This window comes from Pantherophis guttatus, chromosome 4, assembly GCF_059756535.1.
Source record: "Pantherophis guttatus breed Tessera chromosome 4, ASM5975653v1, whole genome shotgun sequence".
Taxonomy (NCBI): Eukaryota; Metazoa; Chordata; class Lepidosauria; order Squamata; family Colubridae; genus Pantherophis; species Pantherophis guttatus.
The window spans coordinates 45,033,549-45,053,557 of NC_142066.1; the positions used below are offsets into that span (position 1 = coordinate 45,033,549).

Below are 20,009 nucleotides of genomic sequence, written 5' to 3' on the forward strand. Positions count from 1 at the left end.
ATTTAAAAATAGAACCACATCTCAAACAAAATTGATATTAAGGGTTATCTAGGTTAGGTTTAGGTTTAGCTGCTTTAAGTTCCTGACTATGTCAAAGCTACATCTTTTAAAAAGATAAAAGAATAGTGCTAAGGACTTAGGAATGGAATAATACAATGGGATGACTGCATGGAAAAGCCACAATGTCCCTTAATGGTATGGAAAGTCAATTACAGTTCCACTTTTTTATAGTGTGCAGCTGAAGAAACATGTTCCACTAGTGCTATAATCAATGTTTACGAAAGTACGCTTGCTTCAACTGAGCTTCTAAAGGTAAACAGGTTTGGATCTGAGGACAGGAGACCACCCGTATACTAAATAGCCCATGCATATTGTGAAAAAGAAGACGGATACAACCCATAGAATGGAATGATTTTGTTGAATGATAACTCTACAAAGGTGCTGCCCTCCAGAGTAGTTTGCTGCTAGCTAGCCACACAGCAGTCTTGGCTAATCACCAAAACTGATTAGTTGCTAATCACAATTCATCAATTAGTTGAAATGAACTCAAACACATATAACAGTTTAACATAAGCCATGGACTCCAGAACATTTATCATTAAAAGCTAACATCTGCGTCTGTGCTGAAATGTCTGGAACAGCTGTAGGCCCATTAGATATGTTTATCTAAATCTGCTCAGTTTGTCTTTTTTGATTGCAAAGTAAACTTGGAGGGCTGCAAAATTTAGGGGATATTTTGTGATGTCAGTTTGGTTCAGGGAATAGGGACGAATGAGGGCAGAGAAATTCAAACCTCTTAAAATGCAAGAACTGCATCTAGGGGGAAAAAACCCAACTGAACAATTAATATAGTGTACCCTTTCCTCATCTGAGTTTTGGAATACATACATAAGGTTGTGGGCACAACTATGCCTGCTTATTCATATTTGCACAGTACACATGTACATCTGGCCATGCAGCTGTTGCAAAATCATTTACAGTCACACAGATGTGTCCTTTTTCTCCTCAGAGTCTCTTTTAAGTTGCCCATCCTTGCCAATTTAGAAGTGAAGGGACTAGATCTTCAGTCCACCTTAGTGAAACCTACTAGCTAGCCACAGTGAAACCTACTAACCAGTCCAATGCTTCTGTCAAGAGAAATATTTATTCAGGATTTTGGGATAAGATATAAAACCCCCACATAAACAAATGAAGAAACAAAAGGATTTGAACTACAAATTGTCATTCAACCAAGATTGGAGAAAAAGTTCTAATTTTCAAGGAAGAAATTCAGCTTTGGAAACTTCCTTTTTCCAGTGGAATGGAGGGAAGGGTTTTCCTGAATCCATCAAATCTGGAAATCCAATTGCCTTCCTTAAGTAACATGGATTCTAGCGTAGAAGTGTGTGTATACACACACTCTCATACACATTTTAAGTAGCCATGAGAAAATAACCAATTAGTCTCCTTCAACCCTCTAGCAGGAGACTAGCAGGAACTATTGAGCTTTTTGGATAGTCTGGCATTTGAACCCACAAAGGTTTACTGTGCTCAATGCAGTGAATAAGATGGAGACATATGCCAACAATGATTTATAATAAAGTGTTATTCTCCCAATTTATTCTCTTCTACACATGTATCTTTACAACTAAGCATGGCCCTGATATAGAGATATACTCTATTCAGGATAATTCATTCCAGGTAAAATAGGCCAAATTTCAACTAAGTAGGCTCTACCTTTCTTTGCCCTATCATATTTCCATCTCTTTTTACGGATTGTTAGCATAAGAACTCAACATCCTTTAACTTCCTGGTTAAAAGAAAAAAAGAAAAAGTTGTACTCCAAAGACACTGTTATTCACTGATACTGTGTCCTTGTTAGTCGTGTATGAGGAGGAGTCTTCATATGCAAGTACTAACAGCGCCTATCAACCACATGGTTATGATAGTCAACATAACTGTACCACATTTCTGATTTCATTCAAAAAAGCTTTGAAAGACAAACATAGGATATCTTTGCAACATTTTAAAACAGTCCAATCTTTTCCTAGGATTATGCAGCTGAAAACATGATTTTGGAAAGAGATGTAGCTGTTGCATAACACAGTTACAATATGACACATTTATACCTCAGTTTATTATTCAGAAATACTAATCATTCAGTCTCTTATATTTATTGGTTTTCTTGTTCCTACTCTGTCTTCAGAACAATAAGGAACAGCATTTAGAAGAAGAAGAGCTTCCTTTCTTTTGCACAAAAGCTCCAACTCATGTGTGTCATGTGCCAAAATTTACCTGCCATTTGCTATATTTTGCTATAGCTGCTTGCTGTAATCTGAAATTCAAGTGGGGTTTCTATCTTGCCTGTATTTCTTAATCTGTGGAGATTTGGTTGTCCCAAAAGAAAAATGAAGGGCTTAATGAAGTGGACCTTAAAAGGCAGAGTTGTTTAATGGACTTGCATGTTCAAGAAAAGCAAAAACATTTGGCACTCTGTTTGCTTCTTTAGGGATAGTTACTGCACAACAAGGCACATATCTCTACAAAAAGAGAAAAGGGCCATTAGAGTTATCTGCAAATTGTATACCAAGAGGAGGTTGAACTAGATTGTGAGTTGGACTTCTGAGGTAAAGTGCCTGCTTTGTGTGTCTTCACAGGCTTTTTGCCCTTCATACCATAAAAAGGGAACCTGGGTTTCAGAATTGACATGAAAAGGCTTCTGTCTGAATAAACGAAGGTTGCTGCCAGATCAAAGAAGAATGTTAAGCTAGATAGGCCAGTAGTTAGACCCAAAATCAGCAAGGCCACAAGTACCTCCATGCACCTCCATATTTTCCTTCTAAACAATTTAGGAGTCCATTAGATATATTACTACTCTTCCTCTGGCTCCTTTATTATCATTATGTAATAGCAACATTCTACGAATAAAGACATGGTTCTAGTTGTTCTGTAAAAAGTTTTTAAATAGAAAGCAAAAAGGTAATTAACTTTCCTCAATCTGTTTGTACCATCCTATTTAAAATTGCTACTAAGTTTTGTTGACAGAAAAAATGTCAAGGTTAAAATAGAAGTTTTCTGGTGAGGCAAACCATTAAAACTGGTATGATGACAGAAAAATGATCAGAATAGCAACACTTTGTGCAGCCTGACAAGCTTCCCTAATCATCTCTTGGTTGAGAAAGGAAATTAATTAGCATTCCTAACTAACATTCCCCAGGAAGTATTCCCATTACTTTCTAAGTATATATTTATATATACGTGTGCGTGCATACATATGATGGAGAGATTTCTTCTCCACAGTTTTAAACCAGAGAAACAAGATGAGCAGCTAAAAATTCCCATGAACAACCCAGACAACTGTTTAAAACGCTACCAGCTTTCAAATGCCACCATTTTTTTTCCATTGGGTCTATATGAATATCATCAGAATAAGAATAAAAGAAACCAACATAAATCTTGTAATACAGATACAGAGGGAGGGCATTGTTCAGTTCCAGTTCTTTCTCTCTCTCTCTCTCTCTCTCTCTTTTTTTTTTTTTTGCCCAAGAGCTTTTGGTGTTTCTTGTTAGCTTGTAGAATATTTCCTCACCATCCTATCCCCGTAATACTTTCATATCCCTCTAATATTTGAAAACAGAAAACACCAGGTTGCTTTGGTGGCTGTACATCACTTGACACAGGAATAACATTCAGCAAAATTCTATCTCTGAGAGTAGCTACATTTTCATATCGATTGCCCTACTTTGTGCATTAAGGCCACTAAGGGATTTTTTGTTTGTTTGCTTCCCCTTTTAATGCAACAGAGATAACAGCTTCTTAACACACAGTGATTGGTTTACCAGTTTGAAGAAGAACGTAGGGCTTCATCAAAGCAGCATCCCTTGGAAAATGAATGAATATGTCTGACCACTTGCCTTGTTTGCTTCTGATCAGGTCCACTCATCAGTGTGGCTTATTTTATTTATTTAGGGAATTTATATTGCCGTCTATTCGCACATGGCGACTCAAGGCGGCCATTACCTGGCTCCTTTAAGCAAGGGTTTATATGACTTTATTGGTTTCAGTCAAACCCTGAAAGAGGAAAATGGAAGAGGGTTTTTTTAAAAAAAAATCCTTATTAGCTAGGAAGAATGCATCTGAGCAAGAAAACAAGGGCAAGATCAAATATAGTCTTGATGTGGTCACCAATACTTGGATGGAAATGTGGTTATTTTCTCTTTTGGGTTCCATCCTTTAACTTCCCACTTTGATCTTCATATTGTCAGTTTTGATAGCTAGAAACTTGGTCCACATTTCTTTTCTCCCCACTCAGAGACCCTCCAGGAGGTTGCCTCAAAACAAATGTTCACTTTGTCCTGTAAACACCATATGTCTTCTTGTTTCAAGCCCAGCATTCCTGCTCTTTCTGCCTTCTTTGAATCCTTCATCACTCTGTAACATATCTGGCTGGTCTCCTTGGTTTTTTTTTTTTTCTTCCTGATTTCAGATGTGCTTAAATAGGGTAAACTGGTGACTGAAGGAAAGAAGATGTAGAAACAGAACTAATGTCGATGGGATAATGAGAGAAGCGCATGGGATAAATGTCAGAGGCACCTGAAAGAGAAGTCAAGCAATTGGCTTTGGACAAATGTCTGTCTTCATTCTTGTCTCAGTTCAGAATCAGCAGTCCACTATCAGTCCAGGAGATTTTAAGGAGCACATAGACTATAAGCAAGACATAAATTCCCTTTCTCTTCTTTCATTTCCTTTTACCATCTTATTGTCTGTTACTAGCAAGAGCTATTGGACGAAAATACCAGGACAGCAGGGCAGAGAGAGAAAAACAACTAAACCAGTGCTTACAGGATTGTTCCAGTGCCCCAGAAAGAATGAGCTCTATTTTTCCTTCACATGTTCTTCTTCCAAGAGGCACCAGTGGGGCAGGGTAAATGAGGAGCTAACTCAGAATGCCTCTGCCCCCTCTTTCTCCTTCACACTGGAGAGCTAGCAGTGGATTCACTGTAAAGGCTTTCCACAATGTCCCCCCTTTGAATCTTGCGCAAGGCTGAATAAAGGGCATCCATGGTGGAACTGTCCTTGCTGGACCAATCAGAGAGCAGTGCACGAACAGGGTATTCCTCTTGTGTAAAGGAGTCTATGTGATCTTCCTTGTAGCCTAGTTCTCCGGCCAGGTGGCGCCATGTCTCCTCTGTGGAACCATTCAAAAGCTTTTCAACCTCCTCGCGTTTGTTAGGGGGCAGGCTGGTGTAAAGATTCCCATCTCCTTTAAGACCTGAAATTGAGGAATGAGTTTGGGATAGAGAAAGGTTAAAAAAATATAACTGCATGCGAGTCACTCACTCACTTATCTGTTCCATGTTCCCAAAGTTGATTTTAGCAATTGGGGCAATTCCACACATTGCCGCAGAACAATGTGACAAATTTAAAATGAATTCAGATGGTACAGATTAACAGAATCGGAAGGGACCTTGTAGGTCATCTAGTCCAATCCCCCACCCAAGCAGGCCCTGGTACACCAGACCTCAAGCAGGTGTACCATTAGGCTTTAGTTGTCCACAACAATCCTCAGCAATTTCCATGATCCTGGGGGGAGAGAGCAGGAGGGAAAGGGGAAATGATCAGCTATTATTATGGGAGCCATAGATATTCCTTTACTGTGGAGACCCAGCATTTGGCTCAGATTCTTTTTGGTCCAAGTCAGTTTCATGTGAATTTACTCCATCCTATTTCTGTATTAACTGATGACACAGACACACACACACAAACAAACAAACACACACACACACACAGATTGGCCCAAAAATGTTGTAGATGCATTTCACAATAAAATATCTAGGTTTGCATTTCATGTAAAATTCCTTCGATGAAATATTCTTTTTAGCACATATTGTACTATCCTTTCATAACAGCATTAGAACATTTTGAAAATCATAGAATTATTGATGTTTGTGTTCTGTGATTTATAAGAAATATAAATAGATCAATATGCTTTCAAAGGTAAACTATATTCAAGATTTGAATGAAGGTTTTTCTGGATAATTTCACTGGGTAAGGCAGAATATGAATTATTCTAAATAATCCAGGTAAGATTATAATCACCATTATTTTCACATAAACATAAACATTCAAACCCCCTTTAATATTCTGATATTCTTTTCTTTGTCTGTATTACAATTAATGTTGTAACCACTCCGTTCCGAACATCTCTCAAATTAAAAATGTATAAATGTTCATTTTAGTTCCAGGATTTCTCATTTGGTACAATCCCAAAGCATTTGTACAAAGAAAGAATTTGGTGGCTCCAAATTTTGAGAGATCACCATCTGAGCACAAGTGGGTTTATAAATGAGTAAAGGACAAGACTACTCATTCACCCTTTCCATCAGGGGTGGTACTCACTTGCCTTCGCTACCGGTTTGCAAATGGGAGTCCGCTCACTCACATGCATCACCTCTGCGCATGCGCAGAATCTTCTGCGCATGCACAGAGCATCAAAAACGGGATGATTGGGTGGGTGGGCGGAGCCTCCCACAGCCGCTGCTACCAATTCACTCGAACTGGATAGAACCAGCTAAATAGCACCATTGCTTTTCATACAGCTCTTTCTAAGTGCCAAGCATTTAGCCTGAAGGACAGGCTTCTGTGGAATACAGTGCAGCTTGCTGTGTATTCTGGGACTCCAGATGACATGGAGAGCTATGATATTTAAAATAATCCTTGTTCAATTTATCTTCAGGCCTCCTAGCTGAACATGTGGGTTGCCTGTGAAAACCCAGAATCAGGCAGAGGAAGTTCAAAGAAGATTGTAGCGTTCTTGAGCTTCCTTAGTTAAGAAGTGACAGAGGTCTGAGTTTCTCCAGCCTCCTTGGCTTCTGATACCTCAAACCAACCTCAAGGGAAAACCTCAGGCCAAAATTCTTCTCATGTGGCTTTTTCAGGGGTAATGTTCGTGTCTCCACAGAGTGGAAGTCCTATCCCAGGGGTCAGCAACCTGCAGCTCTGGAGTCACATGTGACTCTTTCACCCCTCTACTGCGGCTCCCTGTCACTCAAAATATGAGTCACAACTGCCAATGAGCAATACCCACCAGCATGCGATTTATTGAGCTTTTAAACCCCGATAGGCCAACCATGGATAAATCCAAGAAAAGAAAAGTTTCAGAAGAAAACATTGTTTAATTCAACTACATATGCTAGTTTTGTGGCTGCTTAAGAAATAGTCAGGCACGAGAAAGGTTTTGTGGCTCCCGGTGTTTTTTTTTTTTTTTTTCTGTGGGAAATGGGTCCAAATGGCTCTTTGAGTATTTAAGGTTACAGACCCCTGTCCTATCTTTTGTAGGAGAATTTGTTGTTCACTTAGAGAATTGTTTGACTTAGAGAAAGTCAAATAAATGGTCTATCCAGTTCCTCCACTCATGAATATGTTGGAGAATTTTGAAAGGCCCCTTGGGCCCAGTTCAGTTCAAGTCTTCATGCAGTTTTTATTACACTGTTTACTGTTGTAAACTGCCAGAAGTGGGAGTGGCACTCAAACCAAACCAAACCAAACCAAACCAAACCAAACCAAACCAAACCAAACCAAACCAAACCAAACCAAACCAAACCAAACCAAACCAAACCAAAAGACATAAAAAGGTTACTGAGAGGTAATGCGCTGCTCTTCCACATACATATGATCTTGCCTTTTTCCTTCTTCTCCTCCATATTAACATTTATTCATAACAGTCCAGTTGGCATGGGCTTCCAGAAATAGAAAAAGAGTAATTTTTCTTATTTACTCTTTGCTCTATTTACTGGTTTTAAGGAAAATGTGGCTTGCTCTTTTTGGTTTAGCATAATCCATGAACTCAGACACTGTAATTTATAATTTATGGCTTGCTATGTTTTATGAAACTGGCAGTTATGAATTATTACATACATTATGACTAAATTAACTAGTGTTTATCATGACAAGTAATACTATTCACTAATTATTTGTTTGCAAAGAACACAGCGGTAGAAATTGTGAAGTGGAACAGCAGAATATCTAACGATCAAAAAGCAACAAATGCCCATCCTCTCAAATGTAAACCTCATGCCATAGGTTAATATCAACCACGTAAAATCTTTTGGGGAAGAAATGGGCTCATAGAGTGAATCATAACTAGTGAGTGATAGAGTTGCAATGATAGGCAACATACTGTAATTTGATAAAACAGCACCAGTCAGAATCTAAACTGATTCTTTCTCATCTACTATGAGTTATTGAAAATTGTGCATAGCAATTGTGCTAGCAATAGCATTTAGACTTATATATCGCTTCACAGTGCTTTATGGCACTCTCTGAGAGATTTACAGTGTTAACATATTGCCCCCAACAGTCTGGGTCCTCATTTTACTGACCTTGGAAGATGGAAGGCTGAGTCAACCTTGAGCTGGTCAGGATCGAACTCCAAGCTATGGATAGAGTTTGCCTGCAGTACTGCATTCTAACTACTGCGCCACCAGGGTTCCTGCTGTATATTTAACAAATGCCACACTTTTCCTAAATTATGTTTTTTTAAAGTATGATCTCAATGGTTTATTCTCCTAATCCTAATCCTGAAGTGAAACCCTTGGGTTGATCTTTTCAGAAAATTCTAAATTTAACCCAAAATAACATGATGAAGTAAAGTGAGAGTTGACATAATTTTGACAAGAATACTTTTGTTTTATGCCCTTAGATATAAAAATCCCAGTTACTAAGTAAAATATGATTTTAATGACCATACCTATTTGCTTAATAGAAGTAAATTAGCTTTTATGCCAATTGCACATAAATCCATCCATCTAGATGAAAATTGATCTTGACTTTTAGTACAGGAAGCAAAAAAAGTATAGTTTTGAGAGCTATTGTTTTTATTCTGCAAGTATTTGTATTTCATCTGGACTTAACCTTCCAGCATAAATAATTTGAAACATGGTAGAAAAGGGGCAAGAGACCCAATTTGGTGTAGCGGTTAAGGCATTAGGCTAGAACCTGAGAGAACATGAGTTCTAGTCCTACCTTAGGCATAAAGCCAGTTGGGTGACGTTGGGTCAGTCACTCTTTCTCAGTTCTAGGAAGAAACCAATGGCAAACCTCTGAAAAACCTTGCCAAAAAGACTGCATGAACTTGTCCCAGCAGTTTCTAGGAATCAACACTGACTTGAAAGCACTAAAACAACAACGATGGATTTTCCAAACTATGTCCTAGGACTGAAATCTGAGTCTAAATTCAGCATCAAGCAAACACTGTCCTATAGCATTTCTTGAGAAACTAATAATTTCCCACACTTTTGATTGGTATAGGTATCTATAAAATAGTGAAGACCATTCTCAGGAATGGGAGAAAAATATGTTTAACTTTACCTTTGACAGCAACTTGATCATATTTTGCATTTTTAAATAAAACATAGATCAAAACTAAGATATCCCCAATTTTCAAATCTCTGAAGATTGCATTGCGGCTCACCAACAATTATAAGAGATATTTATTAGGGAAAAGTCTAACCCCAAATGCATATATTCATGAACTATATACAAAAGGATATTATATTACTAATTGTCTACTATACTTGATAATTATTTGTAAAAATGGTGTATATAAGTAAAATAGATAACAAAAAAAGTTTAGAGCAATGTGCACCCCAATGCACCCCAATTTTAGTACAAACTAAAATAGAATTTCCAGAGCAATCAATTTAACTTGACATATGTGCCAAAAGAAGTGAAATGGAAAAACACTAAATCTGATATTTCTGGAAAAATGTGAAATGTTGAGGCAGAGGAATATAGCTATTTGCCCCACCTTGCTTATTTCCCCATTGTAATTTTACTTGGTTTGTTAGTTACAGTTGCATCAACAAAAACTTGTGTATGCTTGCTATCTGCCCGGAGCAAACTATAGTTGGGATTTCATTGGTGGTTTACAGGACAAGCAACAAGAGGGATGTGATCTAGAAAGTAGATGGTTCTTGGATTAACTGTCCTCTTGGTGTCTGCCAGGGCTATAGTATCTTTTGGTAATTAGTGGTTTCCTGTCTCTCTGAATTGCATTCCTGCTCTTTGGTTTCTTCCCCTCCCAGCTTCAGCTTGACCCCTCCTCTTGCCTTGTAGAGATGCTGTTTGTGTTGGTGGCTGTTGATCGTGGAGGCTTTGGCTATCAACCGAGATGCCGCTGTCACTATGAAGTTTCTCTCCTTCTGGGGAAGGCGTCTGGTTGACAGGACGATTGTTGGCACCTTGTTTGTTCTGTTTGCAGCTGTTCCATCTAGAGGTGAAAATGTTTGACAGTTGAGCCAAGCATACCTGTTCTTTCTTCTGACCCACAGTACACTACAAAATTGGCAGGGCCACTGAGAATTAATTCCTTTCTACATATCATGAAGTCTGGGGCGTGGTGAATGCTATCTTTTCAAGGCTTGCCAAGACAGAACTCTCACTGTAGGGATTAATTTGCCAATCCAGATAAGGGTGCTTTCATTTATACTGGCTTTTGAAAGACACTGCAATTGCCAACACTGATTGTGAATTCGTAAGATTAGCTTTATTTCTTCATACAGAAGGAAAAGCATTGGTGTATGCCTTGGATAGGGCAGAAGTGAGACCTTCCAGGCATTACTGAACTGCAAATCTCATCTGCCCTGACAAACATGACAGTGGTAAGGAATCAGGGGATTTGTAGCCCATCAAAATCTGGAGGATCCATCCATATTAAGATGCTTTCTTAGAAAGAGCTGGGCACAACCATGATGAACCAGGAGACTAAGAAGCCACTTTTATAAGAGTTTGGAGTTGGGTCAATGAGCTCCTAAATATCTATGGAGATTCTCAGTCATCCAGGTCACCGTTATCCCAAAGGTGCTATTCCAAGAGGCAACTGAACTTTCTAGTTTTTCTTTGAAGATGTTTTGCTTCTCATCCAAGAAGCTTCTTCAGCTCTGACTGGATGGGGGGGAATGGAAGGATTTATACTCCTGGCAGACAGCTGGACAGTTGCATTTTTTAAAGTGAGTCATTAAGGTCATCTAGAGATTTATCTATGTCATCGGGGCCATTTGCACCACTCAGGTGACCCTGATGACACAGATAAATCTCCAGGTGATCTTAACAAGTTGCTAAAAGAATGCAAATGTCCAGCTGTCTGAAAGGAGTATAAATCCTTCCATTCCACACCATCCAGTCAGAACTGAAGTTGTTCTTGGATGAGAAGCAAAACATCTTCAAGGAAAAACCAGAAAGTCCAGTTGTCTCTTGAAAAAGAACCTTTGGGAGAGCTCCTAAATAGATAAAGTGATTCAGCTATATGTACACATATGGTAATGATGTCATCTAACATTATTGGTTGAAGATATTTGAACTGGAGAATGAAGGAAAGGATGGACTTGGATCCACAAATGATCTACTTTCTTATTTCCTATTTGCTTTTTCCTAATAATTTCCTAGGCCAATCCATATGTTGCTGATTACAAGATAAAGCAATCATATGATTCTTATTATTTTCAACTCTCATTCTTGGAGAAGGAAGTCCAGTAGGCATCAATGGAAAGGAGAAGGGATCTTTGGGTTACACTTTAGGAAATGCTTCCCAATGTAATCCAAGACAACTGGCTTTCTAAAAGCAGAATATGTTATATTTAGTGATTAAAGCTTGAGATATAAGATAATGGATTTTATCTTATAATAGAAATCAGCATTCATGCAAAAAAAAATGTCTATCCATCATAGGAAAAGACAACAAACCAACCTATGTTTGGCTTGCTTCTATGTCTTTATCAATCACTTGAGCTATAGGAATCAGCAGAGGTAATAATTCATAGCATGGATATAATCATTATCAATTTCCCATTCTTTTATGGCCATATGTGTAGAGTAGCCACTTAAAAGTTGGCAATCTTAGAGGCAAGATGTATCTGGATTGGCACTGAGAAGGATCTAATTTCTAATAAGAGCAACTTAGAAATTTCAATCCTGAATGTTTATTTCTAGAGGATACTCATCCTTGCCATTCAAGGATAATTGCATGTGGTCAGATCTGAAATTATTGAAGTACATCTATTTGTCTTTATAAAGATGCCTATCACTTAAGGGAATGGTGTAAAATACAGGTAGAAGGAGGATGGGAAGAGAGAATGATTCCATTCTTCTCTATTGCATGCCAGAGACATGGCCCCTGAGCTCCACCAAAATTTTCTTATTAGAAATTATTAAAATATGAAGAATAATCATCATATGAATAATTTATCAAATTAATTTGCATCCTATCCTCATCTACTTTCTTGAGAGTGTCCCAGGAATTACATTTAAAGGTCAAATATGCTTTGCAGTACTATATGAAAAATGTGCCTCTGTTGTTAGCACATATTCACAAAGTGGCTTCCTCTTCCGCTGCTATCTTTTTCTCCTTTGCCTCTTAGCCTCCCCTGCTTGCAAATTATGTAGGGTTGCAGGAAGGCAACATTATTTAGGCCCTAGGGGACTGTTCAAGCATAGTCAATGATATGACATTTTATACACTATTTCCTTGAAAGGAAAATGAGAGTTGGACACAAATCATCATATTGTCATTGGTAAAGCTGGAGTTTATAGTTTTAACTGCAAGATGTGCTAGTCATGAATGTGTTTCGCTATGACCAGCCAAAATTACATCCTTAGAACAGGTACAGGAAGTAATTTGAACAACTGAAGGGCATCTAGTCAGTGAGCAAGATCAACTTTAGACACTGCCTGTCACTGCTCATCCATCACAACATTCCTCCTGCACACCTGTCTTCCAGACGGTCTCTGCTACTTACCTCTTGAAGGCAATATATGCCACCAGACCCACCACCACAGCTGCCAAAATGGAGCAGTAGACAGGGATGAGGTTATCAGCTGTCCCACTTCTAATGACAGGCTGGGAGCTGCCCATAATAGTGGTCATTGTGGTGCTCATTACAGTGGTCTCCAAAATATCCATAGTCTCTGAAAAATTTGTAATAGGAAAGGGACTTTTGGGAGTCCCTGGGTAAAAATCTGGAAAGGTAAGGAAACAGAAGAATAACTGTGGAAACAATATGCAAAAATAAGGCTGCATTTAGGTTAATCTATTTTCCTTTGCATATATGTTGTATCTATAATATTAATGATCCAAAAGCCAATAGTTCAGATGCTGGCTAGTGCTGGGGAATCCAGATTCAAATCTACTCAGATTCAAGTTTACATTTAGTCATAGAATCTTGCTGGGTGACTTTGGACCTTTTACTATTCAGCCTATCACACAGGTTTGTGGTAGAGAAAAGAGAAAGAAGGAAATGTTATGTTTACTATCATGAGCTCCTGAATTTGTGTGGTGGATAATGATCTAAACCACCACAACAGCAATACAGATTCAGGTCTCTATAGAAAATCAGAGCTTTGTATAACAATATGCAAATATTTATTAGATCGTGCATTCATTTAATGTCTTCTAATAAGAAAGTCCTTCAAGTTTTATGAGGTTTAATCACTAGTAAGTAGGTATTGTAGCTTCAATCACTCTGGAATAATGCTGGATAATTAGGTCACTTCACATTCTCCATCTTTGAGTTAAAGTTGAAAAATCATTTGTTGATTGATTTTATCATCAGAGAAGTTCATGCATCAAAATGAGCTTTCAGAAAAATGTAAAATTCCCTTGGGGTCCAGACACCTTTTTTATGAAACAAGAAATATACAATTTTTTTTTTTTTACTATTCTAGGTATTTTTATCTGCATTTGCAAATAGTTAGTGATCTAATTCATGTCAAAATTTCTTAAACATTCTTATATCCTGGTGGGAAGGCAAATAGAATATATCCACATTTATCATAAGCATTCTAAAATTCTAGAATGAAATAAAGCTGGAGGAACATTTCTATACTGGGGATTAAAGGAAGTTCTTTTTTTGGCACCAAATGAGGTCACTGATTCTGTTAGTACTTGCAATCACATCATACTATATTACCTGCAAATAAAGCTATAACGGTTAGTTATACTTTCACTTTTATGGCTTTCCTCCAAAATGCTTGGGAATAATAATTCCCTCAGGGCTCAGAAATGTTGGTTTAATCTGTGGTCTTAACTATTTTATGCAGTCGAGGGTTTCGGTAGTTGGAGTGAGACCAACTAAGCAAATTAGGAACTGTTTCAGCAGCATAAGGAAAAGACAACAAGATACCATGTTCTATATCTATGACTGCATCTGGGTCAATGTCTACATCTGGGTCTATGAATGCATCTGGGTCTGCATCACTGGCATTGGAATCCATCGGGGTCTTCGTTGCCACTGCAAATTGTGGATTAGTTGCTGCCAAGGAAACAAGGAGGAAGAACTTAACAAAAGAGAGTGAAAAACTTTGAGACAATTAGGAATGTAACACTTAATTAACATTTCAGTAATTAAGCAAGTGTGAACATGATCAAAAGTTCCCACCCCATCTTTGCTGAAACAATGTAATTCCCTCAAAACAATTTTGTTTGTTTATTTAACAAGGCTTATAGCTGCTCCAATTTGGAGAGACTCTGGAGAAGGAACCATTGATAATAGAATCAAAAATGAAAGAAAAGAAAACATCAAGACAATGTAATCATTAATTCAGTAAAGTTCCTATGGTAGATACCCACAATCAACCGGGGCCAAAGGTTTTTTGTAGATGGATTGATTTCATTTGCTTATGAAATATAAGAACAGTAGGGATCATATGTAACTTTAGGAAAGGTGAGATTAAAAAAATGAAAGCCACTACCAAGAAGGTTTGCTGCCTGTCCCATGATTTATGTACCTCTTGAGGAAGGGAACTCTCAATGATTCCCTCTTGATGTAAGGACCAGACAGGCAGATTCAAGAGTGACAAGATGTTGCCTGATATGTCCCAGTGTTACATCTCTATACAGCTTTAAAAGTAATAACCATTACTTTTATAATTGGACCAGAAGCCTACTACAATAGTGGTCAAGGCAACAACTTGTCAATGCAACACAGTTAAGTAACATAAGCGAGAACTCTGAGTTCTGTGGGACCTGCTAGTACCAGTGAGCTTAAGCACTTCCTTCCTATGTCCACGAGTTGGCACTACTAAAGATAGGAAAGGAGTCACCATAAAGTGATAAATCTAACTCTGATCATTATTGGTAAATTTATATCTATGGCTTCTCTCCAGAAAATTTTTGGAACAATACCTCCCTGAGTGGTTCGAAAATGTTGTTTTAGTCTGTGGTTTTATTTATTTCATGAAGTCAAGTAAAGTCCTTGTGGGAGTTAGATCAATTGAGCAAATGAAGAACTATTTCATCTGTGTAAGAAAAGGAAAATAAGGTACCGTGTTCCACATTTACGATTACATCTGTATTTGCATCTGCATTTCTATCGGTGGTGTAGGGATCCATCGGGACTGTGGTTGTCATCGCAAATCTTGGACTAATTGCTGTCAAGAAAACCAGGAATAACTTAGTAAAAGCGAATGAGAAATTGTGGCAATTGGGAAGTTTAGAAATGAATCACAATTAACTAAAGATTTAAAATACGAAGCAGATGTGAATACACAGAAATTCTCATTACACCATAATTCTTGCAAGAAAAAGTAGATGAGATGGTCAGACATGTGACACCGTTTCAGAAGTCAGGCAGAAGTGGCAGATGTGAAGGATTCTAATTTTGCAACACAGTTTGCTTTAAGGCCTGAGGTAAATTGATGTCCTGCCATTTAAGCTTAATCCGTAATAAATACAGACTGCCACATTAGGGATATTTGAACAATCCTAAACTGATCACTTCCCCCTCCCCTACAGTAATAAATCATTTTGGTAACAAAACATACATATATATCATTTTTCCTGTTAAGAACCAAAACGAATTAAAATAAGATAGCGATCAAATCACAGAGTGAAACTATTCAAAAACCATTACCCCAATAAAATACAGGGAACAATTTTAAAGGTCAAGATGTGCTTGTTTTTCTTAAGAGAAAGGTAAGCAATCATAATTCTGGAGGAAGCAGAAAGTTCTTTCTCAACATTTCTGATCTTAGTCTCTGTGGAAATCTTGCTGGTAAATCTTATTGACTGGTCAGATTCAAAACAAGATAGGTGGTCTTTAGAAAGTCAGAAATCCCACACAGTATCTTGAGAAATGTGTTCCTTCTTTTCAAAATAATCTGTAATGTAGGGTTTCTCAACTTTTGTGGCTGGGAATTCTGAGAACCGAAGTCCACCTATCTTAAAGTTGCCAAAATGGAGAAACTCTACTATAATGGCTCTAAATGTGATGGAGGTTTTAGAAAAGAAAAAGAAAAAAACCTGTCCTATAATATCCTTTCTGGCACCTTTTGTGCATCTAACATTATGTGGGTGACTGGGTGGGGCAAGCTCCACCTTTTGATTGTTTCATTCCAAAGAAGAAATCCAAATCCCACACAAAGAGTTTCCTATTCAACTGCAGGCTGCCGCTCCCTTTCCTTGAGTGGCTTTTATGAAATTTAGCCATGCCTGTGGGAACGATTGAACCTCTGCACAATTTTTCTCCATCTGGAAACAGCTGACGTCAGAACAATACTGACTCCTGATTCATCTTCAGGCAATATGTTCCAGCCATTACCTTTCTATTAATTGGCTAGAAATTAGCATTTTGTTCTCTTCTTTCAAAAGGTAAAGAATGTCCATTAATTTATCATGTTTTTGTTTGAAAGTTTCATTTGGTACCACTGACTTGATTGTGATATCTTTGAAAGTTCTTTGCTCCAATTTTCTACAATTCTGCCCTGCTTGGCTACATATGGCCAAAGATGCTATCCCAGTTATTTTTGTAAATTCCTCCACTTTTATTGTTACATGCTTGCTAAACAAACAAACAAACAAACAAACAAATGTCAGACGATCAATCAATCTCTATCTTCAAACCTTGTGAGAGCAGGATTTCTATGGAAAGTCAAATTAATAACATAGTGCTGGCTCTGTTGTAACAATCCTAATTCAAAGAGAGCCAGTTTGGTCTAGTAATTAAGCAACTGGGTTACAAGCTAGGAGACCATGAGTTCTAGTTCCACCTTAAGCATGAAAGCTGCTAGGTGACTTTGGGCCAGTCATTCTCTCTCAGCCCAACTCACTTAACAGAGTTGCTTTTGGGGGCTGGAGAGGAGAAAGGAGTATCACGTACATTTACTAAGTCTGCATTACTATTAATCTTCTCATTGTTCCCATCGACCATCTCCTTCCACTTATGACTGTATGACTGTAACTTTGTTGCTTGTATCCTTACGATTTATATTGACTGTTTCCTAATATGATTTGATTGCTTATTTGTACCCTATGACTATCATTATGATTCTTGATGAATGTATCTTTTATGTACACTGAGACAAATTGCTTGTTTGTCCAATCACACTTGGCCAATAAAAAATTCTATTCTATTCAAAATTCTATTCTATTCTATTTGCTACTCTGAGTTATTTATAAAGGATTTATAAAAATCTAAAAAGGAAAAGGAAAAAGACAAGAGTGCTTTCCTTACTAGCTCACAAAAAAGAAGAAGAGAAGTAATAGTATAGGAATGAAAAGAAGAAACTTCAAGTACTTTGTAAAACTCACTTCTGAGTGCTCAATATATTTTGAGCAAGTCCATTCTTCAGAATCCTCCTTATAAACAATATAAAGCTGTGATGGCGAGGTGGCACACAGAGGTGCCACATGCCAGAGGTGGCACACAGAGCCCTCTCTGTGGGCACGTGCAGGCACCAGAGTGCTGGAAAACAGCCTGAAAACAGCCGAAAAACAGGCATTTTTGGAGGCATTTTCAGGCCTTTTTCAGACTGTTTTCCAGGTCGTTTTTGGTGCATTTTCAGGCCATTTTCTGGGTCCTTTTCAGGTCCTTTTTGGCCCTAAAAACAGCCCAAAGAACAGCCTGAAAAACACCCCGAAAAATAGCCAAAAAACACATGCGCACCAGCCAACTGGTCTTCGGGTTTCCGGTGCTCTGGCGCATGCGCATGTATTTGCATACATGCGCATTCCAGTTTGGGCACTCGGTGCCGAAAAGGTTCGCCATCACGGACCTAGAGGAAAGACTGTCCAGTCTTGTGGGCCTCTCTTTATAATCAATTCCATAAAGTACAGTACTTAATGTTGCTTGAGTATCCTATGATATCTAAACTGGGAAACTACACTTTCTTTGTCCAAACCATGGTATAACATACTGATTTTAACAAACTAGAGGCATGAAGAAAAATTAAAATGAAAAAAGTTTCAAAATCTCCTGGGATGTTGGGTAAAAACACAAAGCATCTGCCAGAGTTTAGCCCTTGTGGTTGATTTACATTTATTCCATTTCATTATTTTAAATAAAGAATACCAAATAGATATTTTTGAAGAGTCTTCATTTCACAAATGACAACTATCAGTTGCATTAAATATGTTTGCCATTTTGAGATATTTGTAAAAATAATAAAGACAGGATGCAAATAAACAAATAGAGAAAGATAGATTTAATTCTCCATACTTTCAGCATTATCATTAGCATTTAATTCAGCTTTGGGTTTTGGCAGTAGGAACTTCAATATTCAAGTCTTCTTTAGTTCAACCAAGATTTATTACTTAAACCCACTGGCCAATACTACACTGAGAATTTGTTTGTATTTTATTTCAATATCCATATTTAATATCTTCAATATCTACATTTAATGTTGCAAAGCATAGATGAAAATTACTTGGTTGCAAATATTACCCCTCAGAAATTTAAATTAAGTATTTTAAACAATGCTTGTGATAAACTGGCTTTGTCACAACATAATTAATCAGGATCACCTTAGTTTCAAGGAAACTGTTTTAACATAAAATTTTTAAAAAGTTTTATTGAACTCAGAATGTTCTTGGAAGTATATTCAGTTTAATCATTTGTTATTTGGTTTATTTAATCCAGATGCTATCACTGCCTTATACAGTAATTAGAGGTTTTGGAAAAATTAATAGTCTTAAGCCAAAACCCCATTTTTATAAAAAGCTGAAGAAAAGTGATGAAATTGATATTTATGTTATTTGTGCATCACATAAATAACAGGCGTCATGTCTCATCTCTGTAAATTCATAGAAGATCACTGTAAATAATGTGAAATTAATCTTTTATCATCTTAGAATGTTAAAACAACAGAAATGTTTGTGGATACAGGACACCTCGGAAATTTTTCAATAAAGCATAGTTAGAATCACCTTGCTCTGGAAATGTAATTCAAAAGCTAGAATAACGATTCATATTATTTTATTTTATTTTATCCTAATATTGTAGTATTTGGAACTACAACAACAAGGATTGAACGTGTAACTCTGCATTACTGTTATATTAACATAGATGTTCTAGCTGCTGTAGGTCAACGTAAGTCAAAATGAAAGTGAAATAAAAATTCAATAGAAATTAAGTAAACAAATTGTATGCTATAAATCCATTTGTTCTCTTTGGATATAGCTAAGAAATATGGTCAATTTTTTGAGTTCTATTTACAACTTATTTTTTTAGCCCCACTGTTTTCTTCTTCCTCCTTTTTCATTCTTATTTTTGAAGTTATACAATTTCACAAATACTGATGATATTGTTGTATAGCTGTATTTATATTTTCTTTTTGTTCATGCACTTAACCCAAAATCATTATATAAAAAGATTTTGGCCTTCTTTTTTAAAAAAATACTTTTAATAAGTTCGGATCCCACTGTTACTCTGACTGCTACCCTGAGGAGTCATATTGTCAATATCGGCCGTGAAGGAAGAGAAGGGAAAAGAGAAAGTGGGCTGGGACAAGATTTATATCTGTCTGTAGTAGCACTGTTTCTCAGATTGGAGTTGTTGCATCTGAATCAGTGAAATTGGAGTGCCAGAAACCTTCATAGCAATCTTGAAAAAAGGATCAGCATAACAAACACTGGGAAGGTTAAGCTTGTTGAAGACTGTCCAGGAACTCCATTGCTCAGCTGGGATCAGAACCAGCTTGCAAATCAAACCACATCAGTTCTGGCATTTATCGTATAAACACAATTGTTTTATTCTCAGATA

At 37.3% G+C, this 20,009-nt stretch overlaps 1 protein-coding gene across 1 annotated transcript in view; it reads right to left on the reverse strand.

Moving 5' to 3' along the window:
* Positions 1-1,125: 1,125 nt before the first annotated feature.
* The window catches only part of NGFR (nerve growth factor receptor), a 70,451-nt gene continuing 51,567 nt past the window's right edge, over positions 1,126-20,009 (reverse strand). Inside the window, exons 4-8 of the mRNA XM_034415479.2 lie at positions 15,298-15,402; positions 14,157-14,285; positions 12,774-12,993; positions 10,089-10,249; positions 1,126-5,251 (exon numbers count right to left, since the gene is read on the reverse strand). Coding sequence (XP_034271370.2) covers positions 4,950-5,251; positions 10,089-10,249; positions 12,774-12,993; positions 14,157-14,285; positions 15,298-15,402 — 917 coding nt within the window. The 3' untranslated portion in view covers positions 1,126-4,949. The remainder of the gene's footprint in view (positions 5,252-10,088; positions 10,250-12,773; positions 12,994-14,156; positions 14,286-15,297; positions 15,403-20,009) is intronic.